The sequence below is a fragment of the Serinus canaria genome, chromosome Z, assembly GCF_022539315.1.
Source record: "Serinus canaria isolate serCan28SL12 chromosome Z, serCan2020, whole genome shotgun sequence".
In the NCBI taxonomy this organism is placed as follows: domain Eukaryota; kingdom Metazoa; phylum Chordata; class Aves; order Passeriformes; family Fringillidae; genus Serinus; species Serinus canaria.
Genome location: NC_066343.1, coordinates 14,006,353 through 14,020,859, shown reverse-complemented (window position 1 = coordinate 14,020,859; position 14,507 = coordinate 14,006,353). Strand labels below are relative to the sequence as shown.

Sequence of the window (14,507 nt, the reverse complement as noted above, 5' to 3'; positions counted from 1 at the left end):
CAGCTCTGAATGCTCCAGTTCTGCTGTGAAGTTTTGAAATGCTTCTCAGTCACCCAAGAAAGGGCCCACACATGTGAGTAAAAAGTAGTATGTGGTAAAACAGAATTATAGAAACTTGTATCCAAGTGATCTGCTCATTACTGCACTATAGCAGTCTGTAACAGAGCAGCACTGCCTGGTAGTGGGGACATGCTGTATTTCCTACAACAGTAATTGTTTACTGTCACATCTGCTTCTTCTACCAGTGCAGCAAGGTTGCTGCAGATCCCTTCATCTACATACAAGCTGCAAGGAGAACTGACATGGGAATGCATCTCTCAAGATTAACTGCTCCAGAATCAAATGCTTTAAAATTCAGTTTACTGTCTGGTTACTTCTCTCTGGAAGAGCCTTCTTCTTCAAACTAAAGCTTTTGGTGTGCTGCTTTTCATTCAAAATTTCCAGATAGTTTTGTTACCAAGATATAAACAGCAAGCTGGCAGGTCTTCTAATAGGGGCAGAAGAGTACAGTATCCATTTCTTGAAGACAGTGCTGAATCTTGCTTCCTTGTGTCAGTTTTGGCCAAACAGTTTCTTTTCCATTTTCCTACCATGTTCTTCATGTCAATAGTTTGAAAACCCTGTATTTTATTTCAGTGAATGTCCCCCATCCCCAGGAGGCCACATTTCAGTGCGCTGGTAAGTCACCAGCGCACTGAAATGCTTGTTCATACAGTAGATCAAAAGTTCCAGGAAGCCTGAGCAATCAGCAATATGTTAAATGTACACAGCACGTTAACTGTTTCGGTGTGTTCCCCATTACTCTCTAACTGCAGCATTTTTTTTCTTTTCAGTGTAGCTGTAACAACTCTAGAGCACTTGGGTTACCCCAGGGCTACTGCAGAAGTAGCGTGCACAATTCAGGAACTGATCACTTGAAGTAAGAAAAAAATAAGAGAGGCTTCTATTTTGCAGCTACTAAAGGAGGAATGAGTCTTACAAACAATGCCTTGCTCTCCAAGTCTTACAAACAATGCCTTACTCTCCAGTTTTACCCCTGACAGTAATATTTTCTTCAAAAGGATGATATATAAAAATAAATATTTATTCCATGTGTGCATACACACAATGTACTCAGAAAGACTCTTTCTGAAGTCTTGGTGGAGAAAAACTGTATCTGTAGGACTGCATTTCAGAAGACACAAAACAGTTTGAGTATTAATTATTTTTCATTTGAAGTTTGAGATAGGATTCTGTCATGGTGCTGATCTCTTTTCTCACACAGATGCATCCTATGATATTAAAGACATACTGTACTGTACATGCAGATACCTAATCAGCCTTGATGACCACATCTAATTCTCTAAAAATAACAGAAAACTCCTAATAAATAGTACTTTGCCCCACTTGTGTTAAAGTCACGTGACATTCAGGAGCAGAAATGAGAGGGATCACAAAAATTCAGAGAACAACATATGCAAATCTTCCACAGCATCATCCATAAGTTGCTGAATTCCTCAATTCAATTTTCTGCAAGTTTTCTTCATGTCAATTCCCTACAAAAAAAAAAAAAAAAACAAAACCAAAAACCAAACCAAACCAAACAAAAAAACCCCACCAAAAAAACAAACAAAAAACCAACCCCCCAAAAAAAACCAAAAACAAACCAAAAAAACCAAAACAACAACAAATATTTACTTCCACTCATCAGTTTTCCACATAAAAATATTCCTGTGCTGCTGACTTCGATAAACAGTCTTCTCAGCAGGAAGTCCAGACCAGTAACAACTTCCTCAAGGAAATCAGAGAAAAAGTTAATACCACTGCTTCACCTTTTATAGCCCACTGTCCACAGAAAATCTCTCAACATGCACAGGCTCAGTGGAGAGATAAGTGTAATGGAGAAACCAGATGTTTGTGGAAAAAGCACGTATTAATATTAAGTATTAAGTGCTCTTAAAATTTTTTCACGTGCCTGAAATATTAAACCTGCCTACACTAGTAGACTTTTGATAAGCAGGGAACAACTGAAGCCCTCATTGTTTCATGCATAGAACACTACACGTTTTTGATTTTGGCAGTTTTATTGTTTTGTGAGATTTTAAATGAAATAGATTAGAAATTAAAAGTTGTACAAGTCAGATGATGCAGCATCTCAAAATGAATAGAAAACTGTTATATAACTGGAAAAGGAAGGCATGAGCTTCTCTGTAGTGGAGGAAAGATTTACACCAACTTGCTTAGGTTTAATTAATCTCACAGGAATATGTCATCCAAGGAATATGTCATCCAAGGATTGAATGGAAAAGGTCATTACAGTGAAATTATTCCTTGTGTCCTGAGAAGATAACAGTAAGGCATGGCCACATTGCCATTCTACCAACAAAATCTGGAATTTAAATGCATGATCAGAATATGTGCTTTTACTAGTGCTTTTTCTTAACACCCAGACAAACTAGATACCTGAAGTACTCCTGGATTCATAAAGGAATAAAGTGGGCTAAGGATGTTGGAGCTATTAAACTTTTTTTTCAGTTTGCCACAGTAGATCCAAACTGCTTGGCAATGAAATGTGATAGAAGACCATGCTTAAGTATCCTCTGTCTTTGTCTGAAGGGTCCAACAAGGTGATGGCCACTGCTTTGGCTTTGCAGTGTTTGGGTCAATGCAATGAATGATCTTCTCTCAGCTCAGATTTATGTTTACCATCTGCTGATTCTTGGTTTTTGCAGGCTGCAGGTGGAATCTGCACAGCAGACATGATATCCCTTTTGTAAGCATTTATTTCTTTTTCAGCATCAGAGTCTACTTGTCTTGAATTATTAGATCTTTCAGATAAGCCAAAATAGTCATGGTCAAAAACTACTGCACCCTGTAGAACGTAATGGTTGCCTGTAAAAGGAAAGTAGCCATTAGTTCAGATCTCTAAGCAGTTTCCAAAAGAGGACAAGAATATTTGAGTGACAGTAAACTGATTATGTGAATTTCCCAAATTCACTGAGGATCAGATGTTTGGCATCTCGTTACATCCACAAAATATTCCCTGGGATGATCCACATTTAGAGCTTTTCTTAGCTAAGTCAATGATTAGCTTGATGTCTGTCTTAGTCACCTACTGAACTGATGCTTTAATACAACTACTAGCTTGAATAAATGGACACGTAGATTCTTTCATTTTGTGCATGCACATGAATAAACAGGGTTTCTTCATGCTCTCACTGGGAAATCTTGGTTCAACACACAACAGGCTTCCTTAAACCATAAAAAGTTCAAAAATTAAGTAAAGTAGGTAAGTAAAAAAAAAACAAAACAAAAACCCAAACTAAAAAACCCCAAAATCTATCCCTGCCAAGATTGTCACTTCCTGAAAATCCTATATCACAAAGACCACTACTTTCAGCTTTTTATACAGTGACACAATTTACCAAAAGTTATTGTAATAGCTGTTCATTATCTACATGATTGATATGCATGTGACTTCCTCCTCATGCATCAGCAATTTAATAAGGAACCAGAAGGCACAGAGTGATCAACCAAAAAAAAGTAGAGGCCTCATGACATGAAATCAATATCCTAGTTACAAAATCTGTAATTGATGACTGACATAAATATTTCAGCTTGTTACATGAAATTCCAGAATTAGTTTCAGCTTTGCAAATCTCTCAGCTTTAAGAGATGATGGAAGAAATTACCATCTCAATGTAGTTTATCTATTTACAAGAACCAAAATTTGACCACGTGTGCCAATAGTGTGGGAATTGTTCTGCTTTTCAAGAACTCTGAAGGACAAAGCAGCTTGTTCTGTAACAGAAGTCTTCTGTATACCAAGTATTTAATTTTTTTGAAAATGCCTCTGATGACTCAAAGAGGGCATGAGCAGAAAAGAAACAGCTGCCACTGTTTGATTTGCAAAAGGGCATGCTGAATATGTAAGACCAAGAGCAGAAGCAGGTTATCCAAATCTCTGGAAATTTCTAGCCATCCTACCACAGAGCATGACAATTCTATTTGCTCTTGTAAGAGAAACGCTGACTTCCTTAATATAGAAAAAATAAAATAAACTATTAACTTTAAAATAAACTATTCCAAAATCAGTTCCCTGATGTAGTCTTTATAGTTTAAGGCTTTAGAAGACACTCCAATGTTGTTAAAAAAAAAGTTTCCATTGCATAGGCAAAATCAATGTGCCTCTTGCCTACACCAAAATGGAGTCAGAAAATGCTCCTTGAATACAGGTCAGCCTGCTTATACTTCTAGCATGTTCTTACACTTCTGTCAGCCAGCACAAATAGATCCAAGCCAGTGATTAGAAGCAACTTTAATAGAGGCTATCTTTAAAAAGACTTTGAACATTATTCATGAGCTCTGTTCCATGCTCTGCACAGTTTGATGTCTCTCACATTTGCTATTCTCCTTACTTAGCTATTACAGTATTGTGTGTGCTAATATAACTCCCACTGGTTACTGAATGATACTTTTTCATTCTAATAACCTAACACCACAACAGAAAAGTTAAAAAACAAAAAACAAAAAACCCAACTCTTTTTACATATATAAAAATACCAACTTAAAACCAATTTTATACACCTTTTTCACTGGACCCTCTTATATATGGCTTGAGGTGAGACATCTTGATGGGTCTTTTCAGCCTGGATCCTGTGGAATCTCTTAATATTGCACAGCCATTTTCTGTGATGTAATCTATGATACAAGGACCAATCCATTCTGACTGGAAACGACCATCTTTCCACCAGTTTTTTCTTTGCCTGAGGACTTCATGACCAACTTTAAGTTGAAGGGTATTTAATTGTTTTGACTTCCTTTTGACTGTGATTTTGGTTCTGATTTTTTGTTCATCTGAAGTTTTTTTATCTGCCTACAGAAAGATAAATGTGAATTACTTTTTTTTTTTAAGTAATCATGCAATTTTGTAGCATTGGTTAACAGGGGTTAAGCATGACATTGAGTGGTTTTAGATGTGTGTAGTTTGTAATTATGTAGGACTGACAAGTGATGAAAAAATTGCTTTTATCTTCATAAATTACTACACCATAGGCAAGAGTTTTCTACACTGAAATTAAAGGATCACAGGAGTAGGAAAACAAATTAAAAAGCACCACTCAACTCCCCGCCACCATTATCTTAAAAGGTTAGTTATACTTTATATCTCAGACATTTTCATCTTTATCTTCAATCTTCTTACTAGTAAAATTCAAATACACAACATTTACCTGGCAATCTGAGGTTTTGTCTTCTTCCAGTGCTTGACTTTGTTTTTTAGTTGCTTCAAATATTTTGGCAAAACTACTGTATTCTCCTTCCACACATGTATTCATGGGCTCAACAACACGTGGGTTACGGTTGAACATTTGGAAATATGGGGTGTTTTGATCTGGCTCCTGTTTATATGGGCAGCAAAAGCAAGGAAATTTAGCATTCAGCTTTGCCAACAGTTTGGAGGACTTCAGTCAAAAGAAGAAGAAACTTTACATACCAAATTTGTCAAATTGAAAGCATAGGCTATAGCAGATAAATGTTCATCCCAATCATTTGGCTGGTCTATGCAATATTTATTAAGGAAAGTTTTAATTGTCTTGGACATTCTTTCATTTACATCATGTGTCTGAGGATAAGACAATACAATTTGCTTCATTCCAAAGAGTGCAAACAGTTCTTCATTTATCTTCAAAATAAGAAGAAAACAATTAGTGAACATTTCTCCTGTTTTGTATCCCATTTCAAGTAAAAAACCTCAGATTTCCACCCCTTTGGTTGATATGATGGTGACTGGGAAAAATCTTGCATACATATTGGCACAGAACACACCAGGACTGTGAATGAGAGCTAAAGCATTAAGTAGGACTTAGGAGCCAGTAATTGATGGTTCCAAACCACATTTTTGCCACTTAAATCAATCTGCCATTACCTCCATGTCACAATCTGATGACTTCATAATCTCTTTGAGGAACAAAGTGTGGTAAGTCATTCATAATCACTATAAGCCAACTTCAAAAATACCCTTAGCTATTGCTATACTGGGCAAAATGGATGAAAGACATACATCAGAATGCAGTGTACAAATTTATGCCAATTCAAGTGAATGACAAAACCTGAACTATGACTGCCAGGAAATAATTTTACTGTGCTCTTTTTACAAAGAATAAAGTCTTAGGAAACATTGTGTAGCATTACAATTGCAAATTATTGGTTGACATTTTTTGTATTGTGCAGATGTCTTTACTTTTTCAAGTAAAGAAAAAATATACTAAAGTCTTTCTGAAAAAAAATTCTAAAGTTCTAATCTAATATAAGAGAAAATGTGTTTTTCTTGAGGGAAAAAACAACAACAAAAAGTGATTAACTATCCATGTAAATAATTACCTGATAAACAAGCTCCTTCCCCTGATCAATAGGCATCTTTTCAGGTGGCCCATATAAGAAAAACACATTTATGATTGCCTTAGCAATTTCAGCTGCCGAAGTGTCATGGAGTGGTAAGATAACAGTCCATCTTGTAAACAAATCTGTCATAATTATGATGTATTTGTGACTTCTGTTGGTAACATTGAAAGGTCCCATTAGTTCTATAGTGACTGCTGTCCATGGGTCCTCTGCTTTGATAGGGTGTATTTTGGGTACTCTGGTGGCTATGTTCTTTGCCACCTGGCAATGCTGGCAAGCATGCACCTAGAGAAGACACCAGGGAAGGTGTTATCAATGAAAAGTGATGGCGAGGTGATGACAACCATCAGAATCATAGATCTCCACTATTTCTCTGTAAATCAGGTCAGACCAGGCAACGCAAAAAAATTTATCACTTTTCTTACAACTTTTTACCCTTAGATTTTTCAGAAACAGCATAAAACCAAACAATACTGAAAGACAGGAAAGGGACATGTAAAATAACTCATTCTCCATTCTGAAAGCACTGTGCTCTTTCATGTCAACACTCCAAATTTTAAAATCCATTACTATATGTAAATAATTAAGGAAGTAGGAAGCAACTGGGAGTGAAAGGAAGTCCTAATAATTCCCCTTTTGGCTCATCTATGTGTGCTGTGGCTGAAAAACACTGGAAGTATACATTATCTTCCATACACAACAACAACTCAATCTATGGGACAGAGAACCTTTGTCCAATCTAAATTGAAAGGAAAGACTCATTTTCATGCCTTGTAGCAATTGCACGTGACCTCAAAGCATTAACATGGTGCAGCAAGCCAATAGCAACAATTATTTGGCCTGAAACTATTTACATAGTTTCCTGAACAATCAAATTCTGCTAGGGGTTCCTGTGCCTGTATCTTTGGGTGGAGGAGAAGAAACTTTCCCAAGCTTTGGCTATTTTCTGAACACAATTTATTATAAAGCAGAGACACCATTTTCATATTCTTATCTGCTAGCAGCTACTCTGGTCACACATCCTTGTGATGCCACATGGCATCCTAACAAAGATATGTGAGAGTCCTTGCACAAGAAATCTCTCTCAGGGACTGGATGTGCCCTGCCTACCAAAAGAGATTATGTCTCCCCACCACACCAAAGTGGTGAGCAAGCCAGTAGTAAAAGAATAAAAAGTAGTAAAAGAGTAAAAAGAAACACCATGCATTGCCAAGATGACCAGTTGCAGTGTAATTGCAAGCTTCCATTTCCTCCATGTGAAACAGGCTGGGCACTTGCTGTACCAAAGTTCATAGGATTACCAAACGTTTGTAACAGACTACATAAAGTATGAAGCCATACCCACTGCTTGACATCATTTGTTACAGAGGTCCAGTAGTAATTAGACTCCACTAAAGTCAGTGTCCTTGATATACCATGATGAGTGCCAGCAGCATTTTTGTGGCATTTCTCGAGGACTTTTTTCTTCTCTTCATCTGAAACAATTACCAGGCGCATTTGCTTTCTGTCTTTCCCAACATAGAATAACTTGTTTTCTGAAAGAAGTACCAGGAAATTATAAGAAAGTGCTTTGTCTTCTGTTTGGTTTACTAAACTACTGAGCATGACTCAGAATAGAATGTATTACAATAAGTTCACTTTTGTAAACATAGCTTTTTGTCTACAAACATTTCACTTATGTCCTCCAAAGAGCCATTCTTTCAGCCATGTTTTTTATCTGGACACAAGGAGTTACAAGTGCAAGTCAGAATGCAAACAGCATTCCAACAGGAAATCTGACTGAAACACAAACCAAGACTAGGGTTGGAAAGGGAACCTGGGAGTGTTGAAACTGTTGTTTGTGAAGCTGTTGAGTGGCTGCCAGCAACCTGACACTGACAGACAAAGATTTAACTCCTCCATGCCTTCTCTCTATACAAGACTGGCAGTTTTGATGGGATTGAGACTGTACAGTCGACTACAATGGCTCATAGAGGCTCATATTTCTCCCAGGGCTGCAATAAAGTTGGGAAGGGCCTGCAGGCTCTCAGGTGACCGATGGCAAAATTGTCCTTGTACGTCTCCCAGCCATCCCCCACACTGGATGGAGCATTCCTTGTCTCTAGCTGCAGATCTGTTTCCCTTTCTGTAATCCTTTCAATTATGGATTGCAGTGACTACATATTTCTACAGTATAAAAAAGATATAAAATGATGTTTGGCTTTTATATAGATAAATAAAGCTGTCCTGGAATGGACTAAAGCAGACTGAGATTCCATTTCTACAAACATCCTGTTATATATTAACCAGGAATTTGCAGAGCATTTGTCTCATAGAGAATGTTTATTAAAAATCACAGAATGCTGCAGAGCAAGATCTCACTTTTTTTTTTTCATATTAGCAAATCTTCACCTTAATGTTTATTTTTAGCATAATTTGAGAGAAAATTTTTACCATTGAAAAGAAATTTTTTGGCAGCTCTCCTGATTCCACTTCTTTCACTTGATAATGTTGTGGGATGATATTCCCCTGTTCGCTTGTAGTATGCAATCTGCTTCAAGTGAAGCCCACCACTTTTTCCACTACGGACCATTGCCAATCTGAACAAAATGGACAGAATTTATTAGATAAATTGTCAGAGAAGCACATTGTCAAGTTTTTATTGATTTCTTTGTAGCTCAGAGGCATTCTGGCTATGTAGCCTCTAAGAAGAGGTTACACCATTCACTATACACATACACCATCAACTTTAACAACAAGGAGCACTGCTTGAAACACTTATTTTGTTCTAAGCAGAGCTGGTTTTGTCAAACTATTAAAATTTCCACAAAATGGAGGCTTCTACTACATTTATTGGACAGGGAAAGGAAATGGTATCAGAGAGAAAGAAATTGTTCTTATCATTCTTGGATACCTCTCAAATTCAGTTGTGCTTGAGATGGTCCAAAGATCCAACTTAGCTGAGAAAAATCTATATAAGGAAATAGGAAAACAACCAACTTCCCAGAGAGAATTGAATGGAAATTTATTTTTTCACTAATTAATCAGACAATTAGATTTGAATTTCTAAACCAGTTACCAATGTTACCTCTGCATGCGAGGTAACAATTCATTACTTGACACAAGCTGACTTCCCTGATAACATTAATAAGCAATAATGTCATTAGTAAAATGGGCCCCTGATATAGAACCTGTTTGGATTTAGCAAAAATAGCATTAAAAAATTATGTAATAATGAAAATTGAAGTATTCACAGACAGGATTATTGATGCAGCCTCTACATCATTTGAGTGGTTTGCTTTTTTTCCAAATCTTTTCCAGCAGCATAGATGAGGCAGCAGTTTAATCCTGCTCTCATCAACGTTGCCAGGAGCACGATCAAGCTTGGGGTCAGCCATGTCATAATTTCACAGTGAATACTGGTTATCCACAGCATTAAGTAAATTTATTTCTTATCCTGCCACTGTTCCAGTGCCAGACTGTGACATTATGTAGCCTGCTAAAAAGTTTGTCTGCCATATGTTCTAAGTGTCTTACAATTACGGGGAAGTGACAGTATCCAGTCACTCTGGAATGCACATCATCTCATCATGTGGTGATGCTATTTGAAAACAAAATGTGTAGGACAAGATGTCTATTTTTCAATTTATAGATTCTGACCTATGCTGGTGGTGGAAAGGAGGTAAAGACCTCTTAAGAGTTATTATGCCTTTCATTTCATCCTTTCCTCCCAGAAAATAAAATGCTGTATGTCATTTTTGGAACCAGCACCCTGAGCTAAGCGCTGCTGTTAGCAATGGCAAATGCATGACAGGAATTTCCCATCCAAAATGTGACAAGGCTTTTGCCTCACTGAATACTTCATTTTATACAACCGAGAGCTGGTTTTCAAAACAAGCCAAGTCTCTTGTCATACAGCATTAGTGTTTTAAAGTAAAATTTTCATACCTGACAGAACTAACACAGATGTACTTCTCAACACCACGATCTCACCTGTGAAGAAAGATGGTGTTTCAGAACAGGGAAGGAGAGGAGCCAGAACACAGGACTTTCTGACATTGCAGTTTCCTATAAATCTATATCTGGCAGCACATGCTAAATCAGCCCACCGAGCTGGTAAATTGGATAACTAACAGCAGAAAAGGAGGTGAGGCGGCCATGAAGAAAATTAATGTTTCTGTTGTTTAAAAGAAGTCAATTAACTAGTATTTCTGACAGTAAAAGAACATTGGTGAAGGGCAATTAAAACATCTCATCTGCAAGGGGCACACATTCGAGTTTTACTCAGGGGCTTCCTCAAGGCCAGTCCTGCACTTAAGTTACCTGAAGTCAAAACTACCCCAGTATGAACTGTCACTTAACCAAAGGGATGATGGATTCTTTTGCCTTGACACAGACTTTCACACAAGGGAAGAAAAGATCTTACAGAACAATCTTTATTATTCCAGTACTTTTGAAACTTGCAAGAAGCAGCGAATATTCTCCATGGATCCCAAAATTAAGAAAATGAAGTTGCACAGCAACAAAATACTTCTAAGCAGGACCATAGCATACACTTCTGCTAAGCAGACATGCTATCCACATTTCTGCAATGACAGTTTCTGTTATAAGCATTTTGAAGAACTTAGGTAAGCCAATGAAGAAAGAATGCACTATGTAGCACCCACATACATTAATTAAATAGGACCCTGATCCAGCAAACCATTAAGTACTTAAGTCTGCTGGATTGCTGCCTAATATGAGCTTCCTCCCTGAATATTTAATTTCTTATGCCCCTACTAATCTTTTCCCCCACTACCTAATTTGCTTTGTTTGGCCTACTCCTAAAAAGTGCCAAATAAAACAGCCCTGAAAAGAACAATTTATAAAATCTTCTGGTTTTCTTATTTATTCAGATAAATCATATGCTATATCTCAATACTTATAATGCATCCGGTAGTCTAAAAATCAAAGACATAAAATCAGCTATCCATTTTTTAGTACCTTAGAAGCTCAAAAAGTATAGTCTAGAAAGTATTTTAGCAAAGAAAATGAAACTTCCTTATAACCAGTGGTCTTTTAGCTTTAATGGCTTAGCCAAAATAGTCGCACCTGCTAAAACTAAGCCATTTCATCTTTTAATGCCCATTTTCTCCTACAGACAAACACAATCCCAACTGCAAACCTATTCTTTTAGTCCAACTTTTGACCAATTCCCCTAATTCTGACTGCTGTTCCTACAAGAAACAGAAATCGTCTGTGGAGCCCTGAATCACAGTCACAGAATGGTTTGGGTTGGCATGGACTTTAAAAGATCATCAACTTCCAAACTGCTGCCAGGTTCAGGGACACCTTCCACTAGATGAGATTCCTTAGATCCCCAAGCCCACGTGGGTTCGAACACTTCCAGGAATGGGACAGACAGAGCTTTTCTGGGCAACCTGTTCTAGTGCCTCACCATCCTCACTCAACAGTAAAGACTGTTTTCCAAATATCCGGTCTAAACATGTTCTCTTTCTTTGAATGCATTCCCCTTTGTCTTATCAGTACATGTTCGTGTAAGAAGTCCCCCTCCTGTTCCCTTACAGGCTGTCACCAGTACCCAGCTTCAAAACACGGCTTTTCTAACCCAGGTGCTTCCCAAAATGTGTAAATCAAACTGACAGACTCGCCTACATTCCTCCCTGGTTTTGCAAAGTGCGACAGAGGGCTGGGGAGTGCGCCTATGAGCCTGAGTGGACAGGCACGCGAAGTCGGCGTCTTGCCGCCCGCGGTAGCGTCAGCTGCCATCCAGAATTCCACGTATTCCTCTCGGGAAGACGCCTCCGCATCCCTCCAGCCCACAGCACTACACATCCCAGCGTGCATCGCGACCGCGCAGGGCATGCCGGGAGCAGCGCTCGCGAGTGATCGTCCCCTGGGCCTCTCACCCCGCGCATGCACGAAGCGACGCCAACGCGAACTTTTTGCTTCCCGCCACCGCCCCCCGCCACCCTCTCGGCTCGGCGGGCACACCCGTGAACATCCGCCTTGCCGCGGGGACACACCTGCTCCGGCAGAGGTACCGGCAAGGCCCGTCGCGGGGACCACAGCTTCCTGGCCAGACCAACCACAGCCACGGCCCCAGCGGCGCCCCGAGACTTTTGTGGCGCCCCCGGAAGTGGCGGGAGGGAGAGGAGGGGGCGGGGCAGTGGTGCTGCCGCCTCCTGTGGGGACTGCGGGGCTGCCGCGGGCAGGTGAGGCGGCCGTTCCCTTCTTTTTTTCCTGCCTTTCCCGCCTTTCCTTCCTTCCCATTCTCGGCCCGACCGAGACGCATGTAGGCAGCGCGGTGGTTGAGGCGAGCGGTAGTTCCCGTGAGAAGGGGTGTCGCAGTGGGCGGGCAGCGCAGGCGGTCCGGCGGGCGGCGGCCTCGCACGGGAGTGTGCGGTGGGCAGAGCCCCGCGGGCTCCCCCGCCTGTTCCTCGGGCACGCCCAAGGCTGCTTCGGCGGGCACGGCCCGTGTGTGCGGTCAGCGCTATGCCTCTGGGTCGTTCTGCTCTCGAACAGGGCTTCGCTGAAGCAGCGGCTGTGCCTCACACCGGATGTGTGAGGTTGCAGTGTGCGGTGCTGTCAGTGTTAGGTGAAGCGTTTTGGTACAGATGACCACGGGGTGGAAGGTGGTGTGTGCCTAAATGGGGATGGGAAGGGAAGTGATAGAACACCTCTTGGTGCTCTGCATTTGGAGCACTCTGTTGGAGCAAGGGAGATGGCTGTCTGTAATCAAAATGGAAAGGGTTGGGGGGGTGGGAAGCAGAAGCCCGGAAGGTGAGAATTGATTACATGTCAGGAGCGGAGAAAAGGGAGATGTAAAGACTGTATGTGCTGTGTTACATTTATCTTTGTTTTCCTGGTGTTTTCCAGAACGGAACTTTATAGAGTATTGCTTAAGTTTGAAAATGCTGGGGGTTTGGCACTTCGATTGTTTCCCTGTAGTTAGTCACGAGCAGGAAGACTGGGGGATATCTGTGTCATAGCCACAAGGAAATCAGTAGTTTTCTTTCTTATACAAGCTACTTCTGCTACTGGTGTACTTTTTTTTTTTTTTTTTTAATACATCTTTTTGTAATATTGTTTCTGTATTGTTGTATCGGTCTTTTTAAGCGCTGCTTCCCTCTGCTCTGTTTAGCTTGTATCTTTCCAACTTTTCTGCATCCCTTCTGTATCATCTTTGTACTCAAAGTAACAAACCAAGGCTGTTTTTTTCCTTGGAGTATCAAAATTCTTATTGAATCCAACTTTGTCTTGGTGAACAGGGTTTGATTCAATCAGTAAGAAAACTATTCTTTCTATGTAAAACTTTTTTGTGGTATATGGTGGTGTAATATGCCTCCTATGGTTGAATATGTGAGAAATTCGAATTTTTATACTTATTGGCTTGTCTTGGTTGTCATTCTTTCTATGGAAGAAAGTTTCACCCTTCTGGCAGTTGTAATTAGAACAGATCAAGCCTCCAGAGGCTGAGCCAAATGAACTTGGGTACATTTTTTTGCAAAACCTCTCATCTCTACAAAGTTGAATTAAAGTTCTTTGTGAGAATCTGGAGAAGCTGTTTTGACATCTGTGAATAGGATTTTTAAAATTTTGGAAGCCAGCCTTCCTGAAATATTCAAACTTGTCTCAAATATAAATGACTTTCTGTGATATGTTTGACAGAGCATGATTTAGAAAGGAACTTGGAAGTTAATGAATGTGAAGGTTATCTATTCTGTGGCTATGCAGGAGACACTTAAAACAAATGGCAGATACCAGTTTGTGTAGTTTGCCCTGTTTAAGATAACACTGCCATTCTGCGTGGAAGATAAGAGAATGATATTTACTAGATGATTTACTAGATGGGTTTTTCTGGACTTCTAAGGCTGTTTTAACATTTCTGTTATGGGATAGTAATTATTTTGCAGTTTCAAGAAGAGAGTTGAAATATGCCTGTGATACTGCAATATTTGAAGATAAAACTCAGAGTTTTACTTGTGCTGAAAAGTTACTCTTCTGCTGGGAAAAAGTTACTCTTCTACTCTTCTTTTGCTAGGGAAAAATAAGTTCTGCAAGCAAAGAACTTGGTCATGAAAAGACCCATGAAAAAGTTATTTCACTTTAGGTTTGGTGATTCATAATTACTGAAAATACTTTGC

At 39.4% G+C, this 14,507-nt stretch overlaps 2 protein-coding genes across 12 annotated transcripts in view; one reads left to right on the top strand and one right to left on the bottom strand.

Moving 5' to 3' along the window:
• Nucleotides 1-1,063: 1,063 nt before the first annotated feature.
• Nucleotides 1,064-12,525, bottom strand: GIN1 (gypsy retrotransposon integrase 1). Of its 2 annotated transcripts, XM_030237119.2 has the most exons (9): nucleotides 12,387-12,525; nucleotides 10,309-10,353; nucleotides 8,815-8,960; nucleotides 7,723-7,916; nucleotides 6,361-6,666; nucleotides 5,474-5,662; nucleotides 5,211-5,378; nucleotides 4,567-4,855; nucleotides 1,064-2,871 (listed from the first exon to the last, which is right to left on the bottom strand). In XM_030237119.2, the coding sequence occupies exons 3-9, from the start codon at nucleotides 8,951-8,953 to the stop codon at nucleotides 2,642-2,644; spliced, it is 1,515 nt and encodes a 504-aa protein (XP_030092979.1). In that variant the 5' UTR covers nucleotides 8,954-8,960; nucleotides 10,309-10,353; nucleotides 12,387-12,525; the 3' UTR covers nucleotides 1,064-2,641. The 2 variants fall into 2 exon arrangements, with proteins under 2 accessions (XP_030092979.1, XP_050842767.1); XM_050986810.1 differs by lacking the exon at nucleotides 10,309-10,353 and having other exon boundaries at nucleotides 12,387-12,498.
• The window catches only part of PPIP5K2 (diphosphoinositol pentakisphosphate kinase 2), a 47,136-nt gene continuing 45,056 nt past the window's right edge, over nucleotides 12,428-14,507 (top strand). For all 10 annotated transcript variants that reach the window (XR_007780427.1, XM_050986798.1, XM_018922862.3 and 7 more), the window contains exon 1: nucleotides 12,428-12,575. The gene's annotated coding sequence lies outside the window, so the exon portion shown is untranslated. The remainder of the gene's footprint in view (nucleotides 12,576-14,507) is intronic.

Bases quoted from the DNA above. Each gene is read 5' to 3' on its own strand.
- GIN1 (XM_030237119.2), bottom strand. From the start codon at position 8,953: ATGGTCCGTAGTGGAAAAAGTGGTGGGCTTCACTTGAAGCAGATTGCA. The intron at 5,663-6,360 runs GTAATTATTTAC...CTTATTTTGAAG, and splicing joins GGAAGGAGCTTGTTTATCAG to ATAAATGAAGAACTGTTTGC. The intron at 4,856-5,210 runs GTAAATGTTGTG...ATCTTTCTGTAG, and splicing joins ACAAAACCTCAGATTGCCAG to GCAGATAAAAAAACTTCAGA.